Below are 26,858 nucleotides of genomic sequence, written 5' to 3' on the forward strand. Positions count from 1 at the left end.
TGTGACTAGCCCAAGGTCACCCTGCAGCTGCATGTGGAGGAGCAGAGACGTGAACCCGGTTCCCCAGATTACGAGTCTACCACTCTTAACCACTACACCACACTGGCTCTCTGGGAAGTCTCCCCTCCTTCCTGAAACCTGTTTGCTGGAAGTCCTGGCAACTGAATCTGAGTCCTATGTGTTTTTCCATTGGACTCTTCTGTCTGAACTTACTTCCTTTGCCCCCGGCTGACTCGGAGCAGCAGGAAGATATATATCAAAATGTCTCCTGAAAATGAAATGGTCTCTTCCTGTGGCAGAAGCAAAATACTTCCCTCAGCAGCTATCTAAGATCATTCACCTGTGAGACAATCCAGGCTCAGCGTCCTTTCATTAAGCCTGTGCAGATAACAACCTGTGCAACAGGGAAAACAGACAGAATATTTTTCAGGTCTCTCTCAACAGCATTTCAGCATCTCTCCTTGGCCTCTCGGAGGCAGACCGGATATACCTGTTTGCTGGAGATCCTTTTGCATACAAAACCGCCACCCCTATCCGCGTCAAGTGAATGGCCTTGATGAAAAGCTGTGTGGCTGTTGATACAGGAGAAAAGAATGTGGACAGTGGCACTTCCGTAATGCTAACACAGGTAAATGAATAGCTCAGGTCTTGTTTACTATTGTGCATAGTTTAATCTGAAGTTTATTGGATTTGCACTGGGTGGGTATTTCTCTCCTCTTCCCCCCCCCCCAGCCTTTATCAGAGTCTCATTAAGATAAAGGGTGATTGTTTGGCAAGTGAGAAACAGACTTAACTAATATTGGGAAGGGGCAGAAGAGCTCCAATGTTGACAAGGCTGAAGTGTTGCTGCAGGCTCTCCAGGCAGTGAAAAGCTCCAGAAGCAGCAGCTCTCTTTGTGGAATAAACCTCTGGCATTTTCGTAGAATTTGGTTTATTGACAAATCTACATGTAGAGAAAAGCAAAGAGTGCACTGTTTGAACCAGCAAACCTGCAGCCTCAGGTATTCTACCTAGCCTCTAGCTCACAATTTTCTTTCTCTCTTTCCTTCACCTCTACCTCTTTCAGTCCCTACAGGGGTTCTTCAGGGGTTCTTTCCATGTAACATATTGGGTGCATGTCACACAGGAACATGTGTGCTGGAAAATCAGCTTTCTAAAATTAGGTGGCATGCATCCTTCTTTGCAGTCGACCATCCTCTATGTCAAAACAAACAAACAAAAAAAATCCTTCCAGTAGCACCTTAGAGACCAACTAAGTTTGTCATAGGTATGAGCTTTCGTGTGCAGGCACACTTCTTCAGATACACTGAAACAGAAGTCACCAGACCCTTATGCATAGTCAGAGGGTGGGGAGGGGTATTACTCAGAAGGGTGGTGGGAATGGGGGATTGGCTGATAGGAGTGAGATGGCTGAAGAAAGCTTTATCATGTATAATGAGATAAGAATCCTCTGTGTGTAAGACTTGTCAGAGGACATCCCTCTGTTTGAAGATCCTTCTAGAACTCCACACCTGGTTTAAAGATAAAAAGCTATCAGACAAGAGAGAAGGGGCCTGGAAGTTGTCCTTCAACAGTTAGCAGTATCTGCAGTGCCACCAGACTCAAGCGCATGCTGGGGTAATTATGCTTGCACAATTAAAATGGAACAAAAGACTCTGGGCTCATCTGTAGTGTTGTTTAATGTGGATAAGTAAGCTTCCTGCGCCCCCATTCACTCTCAATTGTCCAGGTGACATTTGCCTCCAAATCATGGCCTTCCCCCACCCTCAGTCTGGATTTTCTCGCACCCTCTCCTTTTCAGAGTATTCCAGGTGTGAGAAAAACAGGAGGGGAAAGTGGGAGGAGGCTGTGATTTGGAGGGGAACATCACATGAGCAATGAAGACTTAATGGAGGAGGTACCGGAAGTTCACTATCCACATTAACTGACAGTACGGATGAGCCCCCTGTCTCCCTAACACAACCAATCTGCTTTTAAAAAGAAGTTGACTTTTGCAGTTAGGAAAGTGGTTGGGAAATGCATTGAAAAGTATAGAAAGAACCATGAATGGTGACGGGTATGATGTTGGGGTGGAGGGCTAACATGCTCAACTCACGCCTGGCCTCCGTTCTTGACTTAAGCAAAAATAGGTATTTTTAATCACAATCAAAACTGCTTTTTTGTTATTATGCACACACAAACACAACCCCCTCTCCAAACTCTGATTTCTTTTATTCCTTTGTTTTCATTTCAAGCATTTCACAGAGATCTCTACATCAAGAAACCATTTCCGAACATTTAGCTCGGAGCATCAAACGTGCTGCTTTGGGTGAGAGAGAGCTGGATCCTCTCTCTAACTTGGCGTAGCTCACGGGTTCTGATCCTGAGATGTTTGTTTGTTTGCATTTAGATCCTACCTTTTCTTCAAGGAGCTCATTGTGGCATATATGGTTCTCTTCCTCCCCATGTTATCCACAACAACCCTGAGAGGTAGGTTAGGCTGAGAAACTGTGCCTGGCCCGAGGCCATTAGTGAGCTCCAGTGGCTGAGTGGGGATTTGAACTCTGGTCTCCCAGGTCCTAGTCCAACACTCTAACCCAGGGGTCAGCAAAACTTTTCAGCAGGGGGCTGGTCCACTGTCCCTCAGACCTTGTGGGGGGCCAGATGGCGGCAGGAAAATGAGCGGCGCGCGAAAGGGCTCCGGAGAGGGGCTGATTTAAAAGGGGGCTGCTCAAGCGATCACGCTGCTGCTGCTGGCACCAATCAAAGCTCAGCCCCCTTTCTCCACAGGGTGGGGAGAAGACAGGAGGAGGCGCCACCGCGGGGTGTGTGTGTGTGGATGACGCAGCTCAAACGATCAGAAGCAGATCCACGCCGATCCACGCGGCAATTCCTGGACCATCCACAGGCCAGATCCAGAAGGCAATTGGGCCAGATCCAGCCCCCGGGCCTTTGTTTGCTGACCCATGCTCTAACCACTACACCACCCCGGACCGACAGTTTAATGGTGACTTGTAAAGGCAGATTTATGCCCACCTACACAGAATATTGTTTACTTGGACTTGCCATGGTTTTCCAAGATGCTGATCCCAACATTTTTATAGCAAAAGCTGGATTTTAGGGACAACTCACAACATTAGGACATATTAAAATGGAATTAAACATACAAGAGTTACTATGGAGGAGGAGAGATTAATAAAGAACATCGACTCCTTCCAGGGTGGTGCCTCATATGCTCAACAAGCGGTATGGGTTGAGCACAATAGCTGTATTTGGACAAGGGGAAGGACCAAACTTAATGATGGAACATTATGTGTATCTGAGTGTTTTGATTAATCTTGGCTTTCCTGTAAAGCAGTGCCATTAGCAAAAGTACATTGGAACCAATCCACACATCAAGGGGAAACCTGCTACCAAGTGCACAGAAAGTATTCTTAACTGAACGCAGTGCCAAGAGCAAGAGAACTCAGCATAGGTATCTGTCCTCTAGTTTTACTGCAGTTGTCAAACCATTAAGGTCCTCTAGGCTATCATTCCTCATCAGATGGTTAAGGGGAATGCAAATTGATTGGGTTATGTGCATAACACCCAGGCATTGTGCACATTCCCCAGTCCTTGTGGAGAATGTGCATAAAACCACCAATGAGGAGGGAATTGTGCACATTTCTTGGTCAATGGACATAATCTCAAATAGGTCCTGGGAATGTGCAAAAATCAACATAATTTCCTTGTCATTAAGCATAATCCCCCACAGGCTTTGGGAAATGTACATATCTTGACGTCATTTTGTACATTTTCTGGGCAATATGCACATTGTTTGATCAGTGTCTCTAAGGAACATGCTCTACCTGCCATATCTAGTTGAGAGGTTTGAAGTCCACACACCACTACCTCGGTCTGCTTCTGAACCAGAGAGAGGCAGGGCGGTGTAGTGGTTAGAGTGTTGGACCAGGGAGTGGGTGTAGTGGGAGATCAGGGTTTGAATCCTCACTTGGCCATGAAGCTCATTGGGTGACTTTGGGCCAGTCACTGCCTTTGTCAGCCTCACCTACCCAGCGGCGGAGGAAGCCACTCAGGCACCCGGGGCAGCATGCCCAGGGGCGGGGCGCACCGCGGGGCCTCCAGAGTCTGCCTGCTTCCTCCCACTCAGTCACCCTACAGCTGGGGGGGAGGCAGTGGGTGCTCCCAGGAGAGACGCGTGGCTCGGGCACACTGCAGACCCCAGAGTGAGTGCCGCCTGGCATTTTGTCACCCCCCTCAGTGGTGACACCCTGGGCGGACCGCACCTACCGCACCCCCCTTCCTCTGCCACTGCACCAACCTCACAGGGTTGTTGTGGGGGTTAAAGGTGGAAGGGGAGAACCATGAGCTCCGTGGAGAAAAAAGTGAGAAAATAAATAACTACTGCCTAATTATATGTGACCCACAACATTCCTTCCCACTGATCAGCCAACCGGGGAAAGGTGGTGTGCAGCTCTAGGTGAGGATTAACATTTTTCCCTGCAGTTCAGCCTCCTTTTCAACCCCCTGAGCTGTTCTCCAGTCAGCTGAGCAGCATTGGGGGATCACAAAGAGGGAACAAATAGTCATTATGAGAGGTTTAGGACTTTTAAAAGTTATCAAAAAATAAGAGGACGTTATATTAAGAAACAATTTTATCTCTATTCCTTTTCTGTCAGAATTCCAGATGTAATGTCATTTTTGTTATATATAGCTGACTCTGACAAGTTTAAACAAAATTTTAAAAAATTCCCAGAAGGAATTTTTTTATTTTGTTTCGACTACGCCAGACCAACACAGCTACCTACCTGTAACTCTGACAAGTTTGTATGTGCTCCATTAACAAAAAAGGAAAAAGCATCAAACAACGCTCATGGATCACAGTGTAAAACCTAAAATGAAGAAAGGTCAGTGCAAACTGGAAATCTACCCTGAGTCCTTCAGGAAGGAAAGCTGGTCATGTGTTTGCGGTGCCTTGCAAAGCCAGCCAGGAACTCCTCTGTATCCCAATTGTCCTCTCTGAAGGAATCACATGGTGAACCAAAACCCCCAGCAGAATGACACTGATTGTTGAGGAAGGGAGAAGTGGGTTAGCACATGTTTGGAAGAATATACTGCAACTGTTTCCCTGGAATGCTTTCCGGAACTTGTGACTGGCAGGATGAGAATCAGAGACTCAGAAGCATCCTGTGACTTTGCATGTGACCCGAGCTCCAAACTAAAACAGCGTGCTAGAAGGCATGGCTTTTCCTGTTGGAGACTTTCTCAGATAGTGCCTGAATCATAGAGTTGAGATAAGCAAATTAGGCAGAGGTAAAAAGCTGCTGGAAGAGATTTTGCTAGGGTTGCTGCACAGATGGGAGAAAACAGGGGTCAGCAAACTTTTTCAGAAGGTTTCCCACTGTCCCTCAGACCTTGGGGGGGGGCTGGACTATATTTTGGGGGGAAAATATGAGCGAATTCCTATGCCCCACAAATAACCCAGAGATGCATTTTAAATAAAAGGACACATTCTACTCATGTAAAAACATGCTGATTCCCGGACTGTCCGCTGGCCAGATTTAGAAGGTGATTGGGCCGCATCCAGCTCCCGGGCCTTAGTTTGGAGACTCCTGGGAGAAAATATCAAGGCATGATTGGAAGGCATGCAATATAGCCATTTTGCTAAATAATAATAACTTATTTTTATATTAATATTATATTTATATTCCACCTTTCTTCCCAGAAACAGGACTCAAGATGGCATACAAAAATTGAAACAATACAGTACAGGTGAAACACAGAAAGCTAAAAGAGAGAGAGAAAGATAATACTTAAAAAGTAATTAAACTATAATAGAACTAAAACAACATAAAAACAAATTTAAGCAAGCCTGTATATTAGGAGATATTTGCAACAAAATGCTGGTGTGCTTCATGAGGACTTTTCAAAATTAATAAATATCTTGCAAACTGATGTGGAAATGTGGAGAACTGAATGTATGGTTGGAAAAATATGAAGCTAGAAGCCAAAGCCAACATATTTGCCCATCCCTACATCTGACCCTCCCACCCCACCCCAGATTCCTTCTGGGCCCTGGGAGGATATTTTGAGTTCCCCATTGCCACGATCATGCTCAAAAAATGCTCGGTGGGCAGGAGACTTAAATTCTAGCTCGTATGACAAGGCAATTATTAGAGGGCGCAGGGTAATTTAGAAAAGCTTTTATTTAAGGGAAACATTAATTATAAGTAGATGAAAACTTCTGAACTTTAAAACAGCTTTTCTAATTCAACTCAATTCTGCTTCAGCTTCTAATATCCCAGAACAGCAGCACTTGAGCTAGTTTGATCAAAGGATTTCAAAAGGTTCTGTTAAATGAAAACACTAACTTCTCATTCCTTTCTTCAAAGCCCTGCCTAGAGAAGGCGGCTTTTCCCAGGGGAACTGAATGGCTATTCAATTAGTTGTGAATCTACTGATTTAGGCATGCTCCCTAAACCCTAGTCCAAGTAGGGCTTTCAGTTTGGTGCTTGTGCAAAGCAGATGTCTGTGGGAACCACAATGAAATGTTGCAGCATATCATCATCCTTAATTGTGGGTTCTCCTTTGCAGAGCACCAGCCATGTCTTCTTCCAGCATATTGTATACGATAACAGAAATGTAATAGAAGCTGCATGTAGCTGGAGCAAGCTCCTTATGTTTCTATCTTCCTTATTAAACAGACACTTAGCTTCCATGGCTACTGAGCATTTTTGTTTTGGGGAAAGAAGGAGGTTGCTGCCCCCTCACTGTTTGGGTTTTTATTTTATTTTTATTTTTTACTGCACTTCCACAAATCTCCAAATTCTCCTGAGAAGGCTGATATTTTCTTTACGTTTCTCCTTGGACATCAATCCACCCCTCGATTTTTCAATGCCGGCAAATTCTGGCGCAGTTCGTACCGAGAAAACGATGCCTGGGAACAGAACACAGCGACTGCATCCTACCCTGAAGATCAAATACTCGTCATCTCCTCCCCTCTTGGCAGGTGATATTTTGTTTGTCTTCATTCATCAGGGAGGGGGGGGCACACCCCTTTGGCTAAAGTCCTTGCAGCAGCCAATTCTCCAGAAACCGATGAAGGTCCTATTGTTCAGATGGGAGTGCTACATAATTAGTTTTAGGGTAAACAGAAATAAAAGTATGGGTGAGTCTGGGAACCCCAGCACATGTTGGTGGCAATTCAGGGAGCTACGAAGCAAGGAAGAATAACTGATCAGCTAGACTGGGGACTGGAAGCTGCCACTGGAACCACATAACATCGGTCCTGAAACACCTACTCTGGCTCCCAGTGTGTTTCCGAGCACAATTCAAAGTGCTGGTGCTGACCTTTAAATGGCCTCAGTCCTGTATACCCGAAGGAGCGTTTTACCCCCATTGTTTAGCCCATTTATTCAAATAGCCTGGGACAAGGTTTCTGTGTATGCATTTCCTAAACTCTCAGAATTCAGAACAATTCACACGGTATTCCAGTGATTGGCCACCCTTCTTTAGTAAAAGGCCCAGAATGAATGAGTGCAGGTATGCACCTTAAACACAACTCCGGACCACACTGTCAGTTTGGTACTGAACAAATGGGGCAAAGCAGGTGACTTTTCCGGGAGACACACATACACAGCTATTCAGTTCTGTGACTAACTAACCCAGGTAGTTTGCATTTGAAACAGTACAATGCAATCTAATCAACCACATCCAGTTATTAGATAACCTGAGTAAACAAGAGTATATTTAACTTCCAGCACAAGCTGTTCAGCCTGGGCACCTTTCTGATCTCTGCTAGGAGATCATTTTGCAGGGAAGGTGCCACTAGCAAGGAGGTCCTCCTCCCCAATGTAGCCAGATGAGGATTTGTGCAATGTCAGACAGTCCACAGAGGCTCCCCAGAATATGCTTGTAACCTTGATGGCTTGTTCAGGTGAAGGAGGTCTCTAGCTGTTTATTGCAGGTCAAGACCAGTAAACTGGCAGGCCCTGCAGCTCATTCAGCATAAGGGGAATTTGTACTGCATGGAACCCAATAAAGGAGCCAGGGGCACCACCTTCTGCAGCAGCTCTAAGGGAAACTCCGCATAAAATATGTCACAATGATTCAATCCGGCATGTGGATCACAGTTGCTGGCTACCCTTCAGCAGGAATGATCACTATTGATAATGGGCTCTTTGCTATCAAGGCCACTTGGGCCTCTCATGTCAGTCATGGGTCAAAGCGTTTCCCCAGACTATGTACCTGTCCCTCCAGAAGGGAGTGAAACCCTGGCAGGTGTTTCCGTAATGGAGTTAGTGGGTCAGAAACCGTTCAGAGCTGGCAAGGAAAAGCAAGACAATAATGAGCACATGGTGCATTCAGGGCCCCACTCAGCAAAAGGAAGAGCCCCACCATCCCATGCAACTGGGTTGGGTTTCAACATTTTGAAATATGCATTGCCATGTAAAGAGCAGGAACACAGGAGACTCTCAAGTTCAGAATCTAAACTTACCTAACAGTGCCACTTGTGACAAATTAAGTAATTGGCAGGCTGTTGTCCTTTGACGACATTCAAAATCAGCTGCCTCTGGCAACCACCTCACTCCACGTAATGGCAGGGATGGCTCTATCTGGATATTTGTTCTGCATGTATGTGCCCATACACATGCTTGTTTGTCGCTAGTAACAGAGACCAAGGTCTTATCCAGATATTCTACGCACGGTTAACACCAATATACAAGTGGGAAGCTGGGTAGAACCTCTCCTTGGCGACACAGATGGGTGAGAAGAGTCTTATCACAAGCAGGTTTCCGCACAGCCTGGAACCCTGAGTAATCAGGGTTCTAGATCATAAGGGTACACCAAGGGTGCTCTCTCCTTTCTGATACAGTGGTGCCTCCGCTTATGAACATAATTCATTCCGGAGGTCCGTTCTTAAGCCAAAACCGCTCGTAACATGAGGCAAGCTTTCGCTAATGGTGCCTCCTCCTGCTGCCATGCTGCCGACGTGTGACTTCTGCTTGCATCCCGGGGCAAAGTTCGCAACAAGGGGCATCTATTTCCAGGTTATTGGGGCTTGTAACCCGCAGCATTCACAAGAAGGACAGTACATAACACGAGGTTCCACTGTACTTGCATTTGATGCATAGGCATTGGGAGAGTAGCAACTCAGCCTACATGTTGGTGCTAACTATGACCAGAGCACCCAAACAGTGGTGGAAAGAGATGAGCTGGAAGCACCATGCAAGCGGAGTAGCAGATCTTCTGCATGGTAGGAGCACTTGCATCTCTGCTGACATTCTGCTTGCATGCTTGTAAATAAAACCAAGGAGCTTCTGTACCAACATAGACATACCAAACTAAATGTTTTCCAATCACACACAAAAATAGCAGATTTGAATTCCTCACAACCACAACACCTCACTGAAGAAATTTTCAAAAATTAAGTTTCACTCTGTAAAATGACTCTTTCTCCCCTCCCCACCGCACCCCGGAATAACTCAACCATCAGGGAAGTGGGAAAATGTCACAGTATGGATGGAACAACAGTAGCTGCATAAATATGTGACTTGGAGGATCTGAGGGTTCATAGTTCAGTGCCTTAACCCATCTCATTTTGCATGCACGAAGTCCAAGGCAAGAATGCCGTGCATAAAAAAAGAAAACACCTCATCATTACTATGATCACATCTGCTCTGTCCATAAATCTGATTGCTGGCTTCCTGCCACTTTCCCCATCAAATTAATCAGAGATCCTTGTCCTTTCATTTCTCCTCTCTGTGCACCTCAGCTCCTGTACCCTTTTCAGTCTCTCCCCTAAAGATCATCAATAGCCACTTCAAGAGTCTTCTCCTATTCTGGTCTTTGATCTAAAGTCCTTTGTATCCCACCCCTTCTGCTGCGAGTTCAGGTTGGTGTATATGGGCTTATTGCATGTGTTCCAAAGCTGGCAACAGGTTCAATGTCACCTAATGTCAGAGCCTTTTGCGAAAAAAACCAACTGCTTTCTTTTAGGAATAATTGGTGGAGGTAAGGTTGCCAGACTCAATAGAGGACAGGACTTCTGTGCCTTTAATTGCCCTGCTCTCTTTTGAGTGTGGAAACCTTAAAGAGAAACCAGCAGACCCTTTGTTTAATTCCCAAGCAAAGGGTCTGCTGGTTTCTCTTTAAGGTTTCCAGACTCAAAAGATAGCAGGGCAATTAAAGGCACAGAAGTCCTGTCCTCTATTGAGTCTGGCAACCCTACGTGGAGAAGTACCTACCAAACCGAGGTTGGTGAGGGAGAGGGAGAGAAGGAGAGGGAGAGAGAGTTTATGTATGCTACCATGGCTCATAGCTGCCAAGTTTTCCCTTTTCTCACGAGGAAGCCTATTCAGCATAAGGGAATTTCCCTTAAAAAAAGGGAGAACTTGGCAGCTATGCCATGGCTGCTGGAATGATTTATGCCCAAAGATGGAAGGAAGAAACAGTTCTGACAAAGGAAGATTGCCAATTACAGGTACTGTAAAATTAATGGAATACACAGAAATGTCAAACCTCACCAGAAGAATAAGGAATCAAGAAGAGAGACTTTTTAAAATAGAAAGGGGAAACTTTATTGACTATTTGAAGATACATACATTGTAAAGGGACGCGGGTGGTGTTGTGGGTTAAACCACAGAACCTAAGGCTTGCTGATCAGAAGGTCGGGGGTTCGAATCCCTGTGACGGGGTGAGCTCCTGTTGCTTGGTCCCAGCTCCTGCCAACCTAGCAGTTCGAAAGCACGTCAAAGTGCAAGTAGCTAAATAGGTACCACTCCAGCGGGAAGGTAAACAGCGTTTCAGTGTGCTGCTCTGGTTCGCCAGAAGCGGCTTTGTCATGTTGGCCACATGACCTGGAAGCTGTACGCCGGCTCCCTCGGCCAATAATGCAAGATGAGTGCCGCACCCCAGAGTCGGTCACGACTGGACCTAATGGTCAGGGGTCCCTTTACCTTTTTACAAATCCAAATATTAGTGGGACTGATATAAATATGTGCAGTAAGAGAGAATTAAAGGGAAGTTAAAGGGAAATTAGTAAATATATTTGAACTGGATATGCGGTAATAAAAAAATATTAAATAAATAACCACAGAAAGCAGGCAAGTCAAGGGGAAGGTAAATTAGATTTTCAAAGAAGAAGAAGAAGAAGAAGAAGAAGAAGAAGAAGAAGAAGAAGAAGAAGAAGAAGAAGAAGAAGAAGAAGAAGAAGAAGAAGAAGAAGAGCCAAATTGGGACCTGAAGCCAAAATGTCCTTTAAAGTCCCATGTGGCTTGGGACACAGAACCATCTTTTCTCACACTAACCTGTTAAGAGTATCTGAGGCCTTTTTTCTGGATCCTACTGCCACTCCCTGCCTTCTTAGATTAGTTGGGTTGTGACTGTGAATACCTGTATTGCTCCATTTATAAAATGCTGTCCCCAGGGCTGCTCACCTGGCACTTAATGGCTTTCAGGCCCCAGGGAAATAATTTGCATTCACTTTAGCCAGGCCTCCCCCCCCCCAAGTTTACCACATACATAGAAGCACACACAAACCTCCTGTTGACCTTGTTCTTTTCCTATTCTTAGTTTCTGGCCCTCTTTCTCTGCATTACAGTCTCAGCACATTAGTATTAGTACATTAGTGTTGAGATACCGCATGGACCAGTGTGGCCTGGCACACGAATACAACATGCGTGACATCACATGCATGTGATGTGCATTGCACATGTGGTGCCAGGCCACTCCCCTCCAATGTTGGGTGCAACTCGGTGCCTGTGTGTCATGAACTGGCAGGATTTTGGGGAGGAGGGAGAGGATGCTGGTCCAGCTAGGAGTGGGTCACACGGGAGCAAGCTAGGGGTGGGGAAGAACAGGTTGGGGTAGACAATGCTCACAGGGTGACAGAGGAGGATGAGGGGGGCAGGGACTAGAGCACAGGAAGCCAGAGCAAGAGAGGTCCCCATCCCCACAAACACGGCGGGTCCTAAGGCGCAGGGAACAGTGGGTGGGGCACTCCAGGAAGCAGAAGCGGGCCAGGGCTTGCAGCCTCATTCACTAGCTGGCCAGGTGGGGAAGGAGACATGAAATTTCTCAGCTGGAGCAAGCTGAGAGCAGGTGAGGGTTGCATGCCTCATCAAGCCCAGATATTGAAAACAGCAGACACAGTATAAGAAAGCAGCAGAGGCCATACCTGCCAAGTTGCTGTCAGAGAAATAAGGGACCGGGCGGAAATAGCAGACCGGAAGTAGCGCTGCCGCCATTTTGGAACTGGGAGGAGCATGCTCAGAAGTGACTTTTGATGCTGCTTTGCCCAATTACAAAATGGCCACCGCACCAGAAGTTGCACTGCAGCCATTTTGGAACTGGGCAGAGCAGCATCAAATGTCGCTTCTGAGCATGCTCCGCCCAGTTCAAAAATGGCCGCCGCGCCAGAATAAACCGGGGAAAAACAAAAAAATCCTTTTTTGTCAGCTAGGAACAGCTGGAAAAACGGGGATTTCCCGGGGAAAACAGGAGACTTGGCAGCTATGAGCAGAGCCCATGTTGAGGGACCTTGCCTGGGATTCTTCTTGGACCTTCATGGATTTCTACTTCGAGATTGAGTGCTGAACTACTAGCTTGGCTTACCTGGACTGTCCCTGGACTGTGTTTCCTGATCTTTGTACTTGGCTTGCGTGGATTGGCTTCCACACTTTGGAACTTTGCTGTGTGGATTGCCTTCTGGATGTGGAACTTCGTCTTGGCACACTGTCTGCCAGGTAAGCAGGGGATCAGGACACCCCTTGGAAGCTTCAAAATGGAAAAAAGTAGAAATAATAAAGTAAAAGCAAGGGGGAAACGTCCTGTGAAAATCTAGACCTTGCCCAGAGAGGATGGGAGAAGGAAGAAGATCAAGGAACTGTCACCCACCAGGAGCGGGAGTTAGGGAAAAGTCAGCAATGAAACACTTGGTGTCAGTGAAATCAACTCTCTATTCAAAGAAACTAAGGCAGCACAGACCAAGTGATCACAGCAACTATTTTCAGTAGGTCTTGCCCCAATGAGGCAGTTGGAAGGACTGAAAGTCCACACTTTCCCATTGCTCTCAAAGTCTCCTCCCCCAGTTCCTTCCTCAGCAGCCTAATATAATAAAATATAATAAAACAACAAACATTACAGACTTCCCTATGTTGTAACACTCTGTAAGGTAGGCCTGTATTGTTAGGTGTGCCTTACATATAAACTCCTAGTAGCTTAGTGCAAGGTGACCCAAAGAACTGACAATAGGAATGAGATTTGTTCTGGGGTTTTTCCTGTTCCTCCCCTTTACACCACACTGGTACTTTCCAATCACCAATGCCATGCTGTGGTTAAAAGGCTACCTGGGGTTTTCCATCTACCCATGCCATTCATTCTGAGTCACCTTGCCCTGCCTCATAAATGCCGGTTAGCTCAGTTAGCTTTTGCTGTAACCGAATTAGTCATCGGCAACGATGTTCCACCTACTTCTGTCTATTCTGGAGTGACACCGCAAGTCTAGTTGCAGAGAGATGAAAAGAGGGAAAGGAAAACAAGTGCAGTTGTGACATCAGTTCTTAAGAATTTCTCAGCTTATACAGAGAAAGTGATTTCAAAACCAGAGACCAAGTCAAACATGTGCAGATGTTCAGGAAGTGTGGGAGAGAGAAAAAAGTGTGCAGGTAGGTTTCGCTGGGTGGCAAAACTGAAATTATTTTCTGCTTGCAGGAGTGTTTCACTCATGCAGGCAAGAGAACATGCTCGGCATCAGTACAGCAAACTCAGATATGGCTCTAAGGGGCCAATGTATAGAGATACAGGAGGAGGGGACAACAGAGGGCTCAGACAAAAGTAAATACTGGGAAATGGAACCCAGAAACTGACAGTTCCTTCTCCAAGGGTGGGGGCCAATGTAGGAAGATACCGGGGGTAGGGGCCAACACTCCCCAGGAACAACAGAGGGCTCAGACAAAAGTGCATGCTGGGAAATAGAAGCCAGAACCTAACAGTTCCTTCTCCAAGGGTGGGGGCCAAGGTATAGAGATACATGGGGGAGGGGCCAACACTCCCCAGGGACAACAGAAGGCTCAGACAAAAGTGCATGCTGGGAAATAGAACCTAGAAGCTGACAGTTCCTTTTCGAAGGGTGGGGGCCAAGGTATGAAGATACAGGGGGGAGGGGCCAACACTCCCCAGGGACAACAGAGGGAAGGGTATCCTACCGAAACACAGGGATGAGCCGGGGTGGAGGGAGGAGGGGCAGGGTACATCATGGATCGGGACAGGGTGGAGGGGGGAACACAGGAAAGAACCACAGCAACACGTGGCCGGGTCAGCTAGTGCAGGTATATAATTGGATAGAGCTAATGTTGCTCTAATAAAGTCATTGCCTCTGTTAAAGTACTGGCCAGACTCAAAAGGCTATTCCTTTTCAAGGAATATGGTTGATACAAAACATTTGAGTATCACCAGCTAAAGGAAAAGGATGTGATAGAAACAGGCACTTCCTCTGCAAGCTACCAGAGCCTAATTATACCCATATCGCAGGATAATCAATTAGTTAAACTCCTGAGCATTAAACAGAATCTAGCCTGTTCCCTTGACTCTCTTATCATTTCTGAGGACTGAACAAGAGCTTCTACGTGAATAACCACAGTTCTGATCTGTCTCAGGCTTTGGCCAATTTCAAGGTGCCCTATAATTTCACAACAGATACCAAATACAGAAGCAATTTTAGATTGCTAGTTTAGAGATGGAAATATCCCTTCTACCACCAATGATCAAGTGGTAAATCGTTATAGTTCAAGTACTTTTGAACTATATTTTTGCCATATGCCAAAAGGACTTGAGCAAAGGGAGGCTTTAGCAGTTTGATAGGAAAAATCTCCTGAACAAAAGCTGGTGTGTGTTTTCAGGACAATGCTACATTCCAGGTTCAACATTAGTTTATCTCTACTTTAGTTTATCCATTTTCAGGGTTACTGGAAAAGATGCAAGCTGCATTGCAACACAGTCTCTCTTGAACACTGAGATGTTACAATGAAATGTGGCATGTGCATTAGCTTAATTCCATGAAGACCGAAAAGCAGCTCAGTCTCTGTATAAGATTGGTCCGGGTTTAATGAAACTATTGTATCTAAAGCTTCTGTAACATTGTGATTTACTGCTAACAATTTTACTAGGTGAGGCCCTAAGCTTTGGACATAGTTACTCATGGTATTTGAGAATAAGCTTCACACTTTTTTTAACATGGGCAAATGTGAAGGTTAGTTTTGATGATCTAGGTTTGATGGTCTGAAAGTAACTATCATGAATTTAAGGCAGCACTTTGTTAAGTAACCCACAGAAGAATCACATGTTTTCCAAAAGAGATTCTGGAATTATAAGAACAAAGTACACCTGGCTCGCGATCCTGGAGAAAATTACCCAGGCCACTTCTCTGAACAATAAGGGACAGTGAGAGTGTGCACATGTTCTTTCTAACAGAAACAGGTTGACCGTCTTCACTGATTATAATGTTCAAAGTTCAGATACTATCTCATGGAATGTAATGCGGGGGTGGGGGTGGAGAAGATTGAAAAAAGTTGACTTTTGATAAATAGCTATCTGGCAAGTTGTTTCAACTACACAGTACATTTAAGGCTTGTCTGTGGTTTGTGCTACACAGAACCTGCAGGTTAAACATTGTTTTGATAAATAATGTGACATCGATAGTCTCTTGGTTCTTGAATATGTATTCTTTTTACTGAAAAAATCATTCATAAATTAACAAATACAAAAATGTACAAACACATGGGTAAATAAATGTAATGACACAAAGGATTGCTTTGCTGAAAATTGTGTGTGTTTTAAAACACTATACATTTCAGTGCAAAAATGTACCCCTGGCACCTCATAGAAAACATAAGAGCAAGCTCAAATAATAGGATGGAAGGAAGCTACATGTTGTTCAATGCTACCTTTTCCGAGCAGGTGTTTGGAAATGCATGGTGGTTGCTCAGCTGGTAAGCTCTTTCAAGAAGAGGAGCTGTTGGTTTTTTGTTTTTTGTTTTTACAAAATGTAGTGGCTTTAAAACAAATGTTTTAGCAAATAAAGACCCACATGGCTCATACAAAAAACAAAAACAAAAAGCACACATTTTTATCATAGTGTTCTGCCCCCAGCAGTGTTAGCCAACCATGCTGATGGAAATGGGGAGCAGTGGCCTTGTTGAAATTTCAGCTGCCAAAGTATGTACAGTTTTTAAAATGATTTTCTTTTACACTATAACATCACATGCGCTTGACATTTATGTTTTCAACAATTACATTTACTATATAGTATTTGACTTAGCTGATAAGAATAACAGTGCACATTTCAAAGATATTCCACATTTCTTAAAGAGGAAAATAAAACAACTTTGATTGGAAAGAACAAAATAAACCAAAAGTCATTGATTAAGGAGTAAAACTGACCCTTTCATGCTAATCTTTAATGCCTTTCTGAGCAGAGGTAATTCCTTTTCTTGTTCAATAATAGGGGTTCTAGAGGGATGGCAATCTACTCTAAATCTTGAGGATTTGAAATGCCACACAGCCCAATATCTATTTGGCTACATGTAGATGTGATGGTGAATTCAGACAATTTGAAAACACATTCCTCAACTGAAGCACCATTAAATAAAGATGTTGTTTTCTATCAGTTTTCTAGATTTAAGGGAAAAAAAGACAAGCAAGAAAAGGGTATATGTCTTATCTACATCTGAAAAAAGTCAAAATTTAGAAGTCTTTATTGCTATATGTGCCATAAAAAAATAAAAAGACACGCAAATCCTTACCTCTGCAGCAGCCATGAAGGGTTCCCCTTATGAAATATTTTAAAGCACACTTACCAGCATTCTCAAGAGCAGACTTGCTGCCTTTCATATGGGCTGATAAGACAGACACAGACACACACCCACACACAAGTGTGCGAGCACACACACACACTTTCATAACTCTTTTGAGACAAAAGAAAATAGGCTTGGTCAGTCACACCCACAACAAATGTATATGGGGATCATACATCCACCAAACCAAAGAAAACTAAGTGTAAACTAGGCAAGTTAAACAAATTGAAGGCAACAATGAAATAAAAGAAATTAAAGTACTTCTCAGGTAAAGTACTCACAATCTGTGTCTATAAATATATATTAGAGCAATCCAAGAAGACATTTGCCAGAGTTATAAGCCCTAGTAAAAAAAAAAAGTACATACTGTTTGAACAGGTGGGTTGGTTTTTGAAAAATGAAACAAAAAAGGCACAAATCTAAGATGCCCATTTAAACAAAAACCAGATCTGTGAAACTGAATGGAGGATATGGACCAAGCACTTGTGTCATAGAGACTCACATTCTGCCCCCCTGAACTAATCTCAATGCCCTTCATTCTTTTAATTATGATTTGGAGTCTGGATATATTTATCCCAGTATTTGTACTTGTGCAACACCTTCTCAGTTAACTGTAATAACCAAGAGTTCTAACCTTCAATTTTAACCTATATCAGTTCAGTGTACAGTTTCATTTACACAATAAATATATCAAAATACTATAACTTCCCCACGCTCAAAGTTCAATTACAGGAATCACTGTAGACTTTGCAAACTTAGTCTGACCCAAAAATGTGTGGATATGAGGTGTGAGTGATGACCTACAACTTTTTGTAGAATATGTCCCTTGCAAAGGCGAAGCTGATTTAGAAGCATTTCCTCCTGCGTTTAGCTTCCACTATGAGATATATGGTAGAATGTGATCAATCAGCACAAAATTTGGAAAGGCTATCCAACCACAAAATGCACGAGACTGGTCTTTGTTCATTAATGAATGGAATCCCTACTTCCAAAGTCAGATTCCACCCCTCAAATAAGCTATGGCTTCCATTTGTTAAGCTTCATAGCCTACTAGCAGAGTCCCAAACCTGCAAACAGCCAGGTAAATAGCTCTGAAGAAAATTACTCACATGAATGTCATCTGATGTTCTGAAGTGTTTGCACAGGTGGGAGCTTACATAAATTATCTTATGTTGTAAACCTTCAGCTTTAGTTCGGGATCATAAAATAGTTATTAAAAAAGCAATTTCTACAAGCTTATTTACACCTGCACTTCTTTAAGAAGTGATTCTGTTATGTGTGTATGTATATATATTTTTATATATAGTCTTCAAGCAGTTCAGTTAAAAAAAAACCAATAGAAACACAAATGTAGAAGAATGATATCATTGTTAAGTAGCAGTTCATCTCCCATTAGGGTCTTTGCCTCCAGGTAAGCTTCTGGCACCCGAAGTCAAGAAGCCAATGGCGTCCTTTTTAGCCAAACTGGTTTGATGAACAGGAAAGCACATTCAGTCACAGTTTGGTATTGAAGATTAAGGAGATGGAATGCTGGAACAAAAACAGCAGGTCACATCACTGTTCTTTAAAAAGAGAAATCAAAAAGCAAGTGAAGTCCAAGATCGCTGCACAGTCTTGAGTGAGTTTATAATCTGACGATCTGTGTGCGTGGAGTACTTTTCTTCAAAATTACTGTGATCCTTCATTAGACACAATATTTTTTCTTGTCCAAGAGATACCTACAAAATAGTATGTTTTCTTCTTTTCATCTTCTCAGTATTCATTCACCAGAGCCAGCTCCGGCGTCAGGTTGACAGTTATGTTTTTATACAAGGCGTCATATGTAACATTTGGAAAGTAGTTCAAGTTACTGAGGCCATCTAATTCTTGCCTCTCTTTGGACTTCCTCAGCAGTGCATACCTATTGGAATAAAAAGTTGGGAGACATTAAGGTAAATGTTCAAAATTCAAGATGAGAAATTAGTGTATTTCTACTAACAGGATGCTTAGTACGATAGACTTCTGTCCCTAAACATATTACAACCATTCAGAAAGTAATGATCATAAGTAGGAGACTGGGATTTCAAAAAGCACACTGAGAAATATTTTTAATTTGCAATTAGATTTGCATCAGACATATTGTGGCATGAAATGCAACATAATTTATTTTCAAGCCCCACCTCGTAAAAAAATCTATTCTGCACAACTGCAAGACTGCTTTCCAATTTTCTATATTGTGTACAGGGCTGCCACAAATACCAGGCCCAGAGCCCTATGTTCTTAGCTTTCATTTAGAAAAAGTAAGTCAATCTGACATACCTAAAGAAAGTTATAAAACAGTGCAGAGATACATCTCTAAGGCTTTGACCTCAGCAGGCAGCACTATTGCTAAAGACAGTAAAAATACATCATCGCTGTTGTTAAGCAATCAGATGAAATAATGTTGACCACCCCAACCTAGGACTAGTGATTGAATGATTTGGCTGTGCTCCACCAAACACCTCCTTGAACCATGTTGCAGATTTGTTAATTGGGGCAAATCTTCATGAGAGTTTAATATAGCCAGGGGCTATTTTCAAGGCCAGGGCTTAGCTCTGAAGTCATGTGCAGGGGGCCACTCTCCAATGGGCTTTCCATGGGCATCATGGTGAGAAACAGGAACTTGAACTAGATAGGCTTCTGGACTGATCCAACTGGACTTCAGTGACGCTCTGTCCCACATATTTGGAGTTAGAGAGGAAAGGCTCCTAAGTTGAGGGACATTACCTGCAGGCAGGTTTAATTCATGGCTACTCTGATTTTAAATGTTACACACAATCTCTGCCTGCCAACTGCAGCAGCAGAATGAAAGCTGAGAAGTTAAGTGAAATAATGCATCAAATGGCTCATCAAGGCAAAGGAGAGATTGGAAAACAGCCCAGAACATGCACTGCAGACTCATTCTATACTTGAGTGTGCAGTTAATTTAGAGAGCATGCTGCAGTACATATACAATATATGTGTGTGTTTTATGCAGGGCTGCTCTTGTATCTGGTCTGGAAGCTGCAAGAAGTGCAGGATGCAATGGATACGCCTACACACAGGAGCAGGTTACCAACAACATGCCACTCATTTGCTGAAAGAACTGCACTAGTTGCCTATTTGCTACCAAGCCAATATTCTTGTGTTAATTCTGTTGTTGTTGTTTAGTCGTTTAGTCGTGTCCGACTCTTCGTGACCCCATGGACCATAGCACACCAGGCACTCCTGTCTTGCACTGCCTCCCGCAGTTTGGTCAAACTCAGGTTCGTAGCTTCGAGAACACTGTCCAACCATCTTGTCCTCTGTCGTCCCCTTCTCCTAGTGCCCTCAATCTTTCCCAACATCAGGGTCTTTTCCAAGGATTCTTCTCTTCTCATGAGGTGGCCAAAGTATTGGAGCCTCAGCTTCACGATCTGTCCTTCCAGGGAGCACTCAGGGCTGATTTCCTTAAGAATGGATAGGTTTGATCTTCTTGCAGTCCATGGGACTCTCAAGAGTCTCCTCCAGCACCATAATGTTAATTCACATATGTTAATTCACATAGCCATAAAAACAAAAAAACACCTTAGGCCCAAGTACAGGCAACTGCCCATTTACACAGGAGTTGCATTCCAAGGGACCACATGTTTCTGCAGGATTAGGCCCCCCTGCCCTGCCAAAAATGTTGGGTGTCAGTGGTCATACATGTGTCAATCGCACACCAATGGGGAGTTGCCTGTACCTTAAGGACTTCCTGCTCCCTTACACTCCATCTCAATCACAGAGATCTTCTTTATCACAATTTCTGTTATTTAATAGCAATTGGCATTATCCTGCAAGAATAGCCACTACCGACAAAGTTGCCAAGTCACCCTCAACATCTTTTTCTTAAAGCAAATGTACAAAGTATCTAGCTGCCTGTTTGTGGAAAGTGGTGGGGGAAGCCTTATTCAAGTGGAGAATACTGAACTCATCGAGTTATTTACATTTAAATGCTTGGATCGCTTTTAGATTTCTGAATGTCATGGTTCAGAATAAAGTAGCAGAAGAATGTTTTAGAATAAAAAAGGAGAAACATATTTCCCAAGTGCAAGCATTAGTAAATCCTCATTTGTGGCAAGCCTTGCTAAGGCAGAGAAAACCATATGAGGCTCTCTCAAGTTTTGCAATGGCTGCTGGGTATGTCCCTGATTGTACCCATGAAGCTGCCTGGTACAGAATCAGACCATTGGTCCATCTAGCTTAATACTGTCTATACCAGGCATCCCCAAACTGTGGCCCTCCAGATGTTTTGGCCTACAACTCCCATGATCCCTAGCTAACAGGACCAGTGATCAGGGAAGATGGGAATTGTAGTCCAAAACCAGGCATCCCCAAACTTCAGCCCTCCAGATGTTTTGGCCTACAACTCCCATGATACCTAGCTAAGAGGACCAGTGGTCAGGGATGATGGGAATTGTAGTCCAAAACATCTGGAGGGCTGAAGTTTGGGGATGCCTGGTTTAAAGTATCACACTAGAAGCTTCTAAGTCACTTGACTCCACCCGTAGTTTTTAAGGTGGCAGAGTTTTAGTGTTTGGGATGAGACAGGTTAGCAACAGACACATGCCTGAAGTTCCAGGAAATCTGTACTGTACTCTCAGGAGTATTTTTCTGATAAAATTTGACTTGCCTTCCTAAGAACTGCACTTCTCCTCTGTGATGATGAGGAATAGACTTGTATTTCCCTGTATCTCCTTCTGGCCGAGTCACCAAGTAGCCTGCATAGTGCACTCTGGAGGGGAAAGAGGAAAGAGAAAAACTTTTTAGCGTTTTTGACTTCAGCATTTGCCAGGACTACATGATCTGAGCAATAATCCCCACAATATGGTTTGTAAGCTAGTGCTCCTGACAATCTTATGTAACCAAAATGATCATATTTACACCATGTGCAGGTCAAACGCTTAACTGCACATCATACTTTAGTTAGGAAATACAATGGGCAATTGGTGTGTGTGTGTGTGTGTGTGACCCTGAGATAGCAGTCTACCACCCCATCCAGAACGGTTTACTTAAAAGAAAACCCATCCCATAGGACAGAAAAATGTTACAGATCCTGGAAGATCTTCCTTAAAAGTCATGCAGAGGGGGGTGGGAGTTGTCTAAATGTTACTTTGAAAGACTGGAAGTCACAGGCACATGGCCAAATAACACAGAAGGCAAATGGGCAATGCCTATGGGCGGCTTATACTGCCAAGTTAGGTGTGTGTCCCAGAAGAAGTGTCACCAAAGCTAAGCCAGTCCTAACCCCCATGCCACAATATTTTATATAATAATTCTCGTTATTCATCTGGCACAGTGGGGGAGTCATATTTACCTGTTCCAAAGGTCATCATCTTCTCCGCCCCAGCCCCAGAAGGCATTTGGAAAGCCATTGATTTTTTTAAACTGTTCCACTGTTAAGCCACTCACTCCTCCAAAGAACTCATTGTAAGGAAGGCTATATAAAAAGAAATTTCAGTCAAGGTTACTATGAGCAGAACTTAATACAGGGAAGGACAAATTTGGCTTCCTTTTCATTGCCTGTCATAAATAGCACTTTTCTAGGATGCAAACTGACACAGAAGTGTCTGCCTCTGCTTACTTTAACCATTTTAACTTTGAAAAGTAAAGCGCATGATTGTAGTTACTTACAGATACATATATTTATCCAGCTTTGCTGCAAAGTGTCTTGGCATCTGCCCACATCCATAATAGTTACGGTCATTTTCAGGTATATGGTCCACATCATGGAAGATTAGACAATCCCAGTCCAGGTCCTTCATTGCTTCCCGAAAGCCAACATTGAAGAGCATGGCACGGTTAAAGGGTTGATTACCAGCCTGAGAGAGAATCCCAACAAATTAATTACATGTGTTCATTCATTTGTTTATAACACTAGAGATGGAGAATTCTGGTTCACATTTAGGTGCTGACCTAATTCATATCACTTAGAATAATGCATGGATCAGAATGCAGATTTTGCACTTCTCAAAATTTTGCAACAGTTTTCAGCTCCGAAAAAATGAAACATGTAAAAAAAGGTGGGTATTTGGGATAAAATAAGAAATGTGTATATTGAGATAATTATATTTAAATATATTGCAAAAGAATACATATTCATGTATTTAATACAATTTTAAATACATATATTTCTTTTTTTTTAAATCACAGATAATGCAAAAAACTGAACAGACTTCTACATGTACATCTGTGAAATCGACATTTACTGGGGAAAACCTGATGTGTCCATCCCTACCAGGAACTTTAGGGATGCAAAGTCTATGTTGTACCACTCAGCTATATCTCATCAATTGCCAATGTGAGGACTGCAGCTAATTGGCAGAGTTCATGCTTTACAAGGTTTCAGGTTCAATCCCAATCATCTCTAGTCAATAGAAATTCAGGGACTAGGTGTTGGTAAATACTTCTGACGGAGCTCCTGGAAATCTGCTGCACATTAGGACAATGTTGAGCTAAATAAACCAACCATGTGGCTCAGATTGACAGAAAATTTACTTTGTTAGAAAAACACAATGAGTAGCTAGGGATAAGTAACTGTCGCTTTTTCACAGAATAACTGCTTAGAACTAGTTACATGTAGGTAGCCATGTTGGTCTGACATAGTCGAAACAAAAAATAAAATAAAAAAATCCTTCCAGTAGCACCTTAGAGACCAACTAAGTTTGTCATAGGTGTTGTGTATTGAGTCAAATGATTTTATATCTGTATTATTATTGTCTGTATTTGCATTAGGATAAAGTAACTGCCTTTTGGTTCCAGAGGGTACAGCTACTATTGGTTCATTTAAGCTGCTGTATTTGGATCCTCTGTCTTATTGGTTTCCTCCAAAAGGCAGCACTGTGATTGCCTGATATTGTTCCCTCCAAAATGTATCCCTTTCTAGCTAGTTCCCTGTCCCTATACCTGTAAATGTAGCCTTCCTGCCCTCAGAGTCAGTCTTGTTTACTTTAATAAAGAAGTGTTACTAGAGAACTGTCTCCAGCATATTATGTCAAGATTGCTGAAATCACAAACCCCACAACACAACAATAGGTATGAGCTTTCGTGTGCATGCCCACTTCTTCAGATACACTGAAACAGAAGTCACCAGACCCTTATGTATAGTCAGAGGGTGGGGAGGGGTATTACTCAGAAGGGTGGTGGGAATGCGTGATTGGCTGATAGGAGTGGTAAAGCTGTTGACGACTGTTAATGACTGCAGTTGGTCTTGCAGGAGAAAGCAAGGGGTGAGATGGCTAAAGAAAGCTTTATCATGTATAATGAGATAAGAATCCGATGTCTTTATTCTGACCAGGTCTCTCCATGGTTTTAAGCTTGGTAATGAGTTGCAATTCAGCAACTTCTCTTTCCAGTCTGTTTCTGAAATCTTTCTGTAATAAGACAGATACTTTGAGATCTTGTATAGAATGTCCTGGGAGATTGAAAGCTCATACCTATGACAAACTTAGTTGGTCTCTAAGGTGCTACTGGAAGGATTTTTATTTTATTTTTTGCTTAGAACTAATTTCAGGAAAGACCTGAAGAAAAATACATTCTAAATCAAGGCAGAAAAATATTTAGAAGGTACACAAAAGATGGAAGGCCTTTTGGAATTAACTTGCAACACTGCTTGAACAGGTTAGGTTTCTTCTAGATCCCATTTGCCCAATACTACACAGACTGGCCAGTTTGGATTTGTGGCCTGGTCATTTTCCGCAGCCTGGGGGCTAGAAGATCTACAGGTCTTATATAAGCATTACTACACTACAGATATATATACTGACTTTCTAACAGTTAATTAACTCCCAGATTGGATGAACAACTAGAATAACTGCAATTTACTTTAGCTTGACAATTACTTCGACAATTTTCTTCCTTCTTTTGCATCCCCAATAAATTCTGCTTGCTACATAAACATAGGGCTATTTATCACACTTGTCTTTTTCAGTCGCATAGGCTAAGAACTACTAGTGCCCAGCCCTGAGGAGTTCACATGCACCTTTAAGGGCAGCATGACAAATAAAAATTACCATAGTTAAGATATGGTATCTCAGTTACTTGCAGATATGGGGTATCTCAGTTACTTGCAGAGAGTTTAGTTATGGGAGGCTTTCACTGCTGCACAGCAATTTAATATGAAAAGTTCATTTCAAAACTGAGGGCAAAATCAGCAATATCAGCTAAAAAGAACTTATGGGATGATTACATCAGCTTTCAGAGAAAACTGTGACACCAGAAAATAATTTAAGTTTAATGGTACATGTTTGGAGAGGTTTCATAAAAAACCTGCTGGATTGATTACACGGTAAAGTGAAGTAGTATTTGGGTCCCAACTGCTGATCACAGAAAGAGGCTGATCACAGAAAGAGGACACTCACTACCACACTGGGAAAGCTAACATGGCATGCATTTTGGCATCACTAACTGCGGGCACATTCTGGGCACATTTTAGGGATTTAATACAGTATGCAAGAGCCCTATGGAAAGCACAGTTTACTGTCTCTCTTTCTCTCAACGCGTATTTCGGAAAGAAAACCATTAGGAGGTCATCTTATTTCAATGTACTTCTGCAGAGAAATTAGATTGGGGGCAACAATACACACAAACTAACTTACTTGCTCAATAACATAAAATGCAAACTCTAAACGTTGGTGTTGCAGCATTGGAATAAGGTGTCTAAAGAGGACTGGCAGATGCTCATAACGGTTGCGGAATGGGATAAGGATTGCCACCTAGAGACAAAAAATGACCATTAGTTCTTTCTAGATCTTGGAAGCAACCTGAACTTTATCAGTTCACAGGTTACCAGCACAAAACACCAAGGACATGTAAATCAAATGGATACAATCTTCAATAATAAAATCTGCAAGAATGGGCAACTGGCTAGACTATCCACATCCCTTGAGAATTTGAACCAGTATTTGAAGCCTGCTGCAATTCAAACTTTTGTTATGTACGGTTCTCAAGAGTTACAAATAGGGATTTCAGAATATTAAAGACTTGACCAGACAGCTCCATGTTAGGGAGCAGAATGGTCTGAACCTATTTAATTCTTTTACACAACAACAGAAAGCTTCAGCCACCACAGGTACACACTTAACAACATAGACCAGGCTAGACTGTGCAATTCATATAGCCTGAGGAAGAGAAAGCTTGTATGGGTGTGCACCCGCCAGAAGGTCTAGAGCTGTGGTAAGCAGCCCTTTCTAAACTGATTTCTTCTTCAGGACTAAATTAGATGTGTTAAAAATGAGGCTCTTTCCCCCACCCCACCCCTTACTATAATGGGGAATGTAAAATGGCTACAACTTTTTTTCTTTTCACAGAAGTGGACTATATGTGCAAGCTCAACAGTCCATCCAGAGTGTATTAAGCCTTCCAAACTGTAGGCAGATACATCTGAGGGAGTTTGTGCAGGGCACTTTGGAAGTTTGTTTCTTTAAAAAACAAAGGGGAAAGTATTTTTCATTTTCTGCCAGAATTGGATGTAAGTTAGCTATGCAAGCCTATTGTTTTCCTTATGGTATAATAAACTATTGTTTGGGAAAGATAGAGATGTGAGGGCCCGGAAAAAACCCGGAAAAATTATATTAAAAAACGGTTTTCCCCCCCGTTCCCCCCCCCAACCTGAAAAAAATAGATTATGGAATGTTTTATTTTAACATGATGAATAAAATATTTTAAGATAAGGGGTTCAAATATTTTATAAATCATTTTTTTAAAATATGTATGGCATCAGATTATTCTAATTTCTGTGAGGACAAGCAAGTCCTAGGTTACAAACTCTCCAATGCAAGAACAAGATACATTTCTTTCTTTAGGAGGTGCTGTTGTCACCAGAAAAGAAAAAGGTTTCAGTTTTGTTTTTGCTTGCGTGTGGTACGCATTGGTTCTGTTCCTCTTCACTAGGCCTCAAAGCACTGGAAGATCATTACAGTTCAGAAAATGATTCTGATTAAATTTCCATTCATTGAAACTTAGTCCCACTTCCTTCTTCAGTTCTTTTTATGAGAATGTTTTTTTAAA

At 42.8% G+C, this 26,858-nt stretch overlaps 1 protein-coding gene and 1 long non-coding RNA gene across 2 annotated transcripts in view; one reads left to right on the forward strand and one right to left on the reverse strand.

Annotated features, from left to right (window-relative positions):
• The first annotated feature begins 241 nt into the window (after nt 1-241).
• LOC148685145 (uncharacterized) lies at nt 242-6,692 on the forward strand. The gene is made up of 2 exons (XR_015951159.1): nt 242-2,469; nt 2,770-6,692. It is a non-coding gene; the product is annotated as an uncharacterized LOC148685145 (long non-coding RNA).
• An 8,994-nt stretch (nt 6,693-15,686) lies between these two features.
• Nucleotides 15,687-26,858, reverse strand: part of B4GALT5 (beta-1,4-galactosyltransferase 5) — a 52,034-nt gene continuing 40,862 nt past the window's right edge. Inside the window, exons 5-9 of the mRNA XM_035121895.3 lie at nt 25,448-25,564; nt 22,485-22,672; nt 22,168-22,290; nt 21,484-21,585; nt 15,687-18,732 (exon numbers count right to left, since the gene is read on the reverse strand). Of these exons, the coding sequence (XP_034977786.1) occupies nt 18,585-18,732; nt 21,484-21,585; nt 22,168-22,290; nt 22,485-22,672; nt 25,448-25,564 (678 nt within the window). The 3' untranslated portion in view covers nt 15,687-18,584. The remainder of the gene's footprint in view (nt 18,733-21,483; nt 21,586-22,167; nt 22,291-22,484; nt 22,673-25,447; nt 25,565-26,858) is intronic.

This window comes from Zootoca vivipara, chromosome 7 (genome assembly GCF_965207765.1).
Source record: "Zootoca vivipara chromosome 7, rZooViv2.hap1.1, whole genome shotgun sequence".
NCBI classification, from domain to species: Eukaryota; Metazoa; Chordata; class Lepidosauria; order Squamata; family Lacertidae; genus Zootoca; species Zootoca vivipara.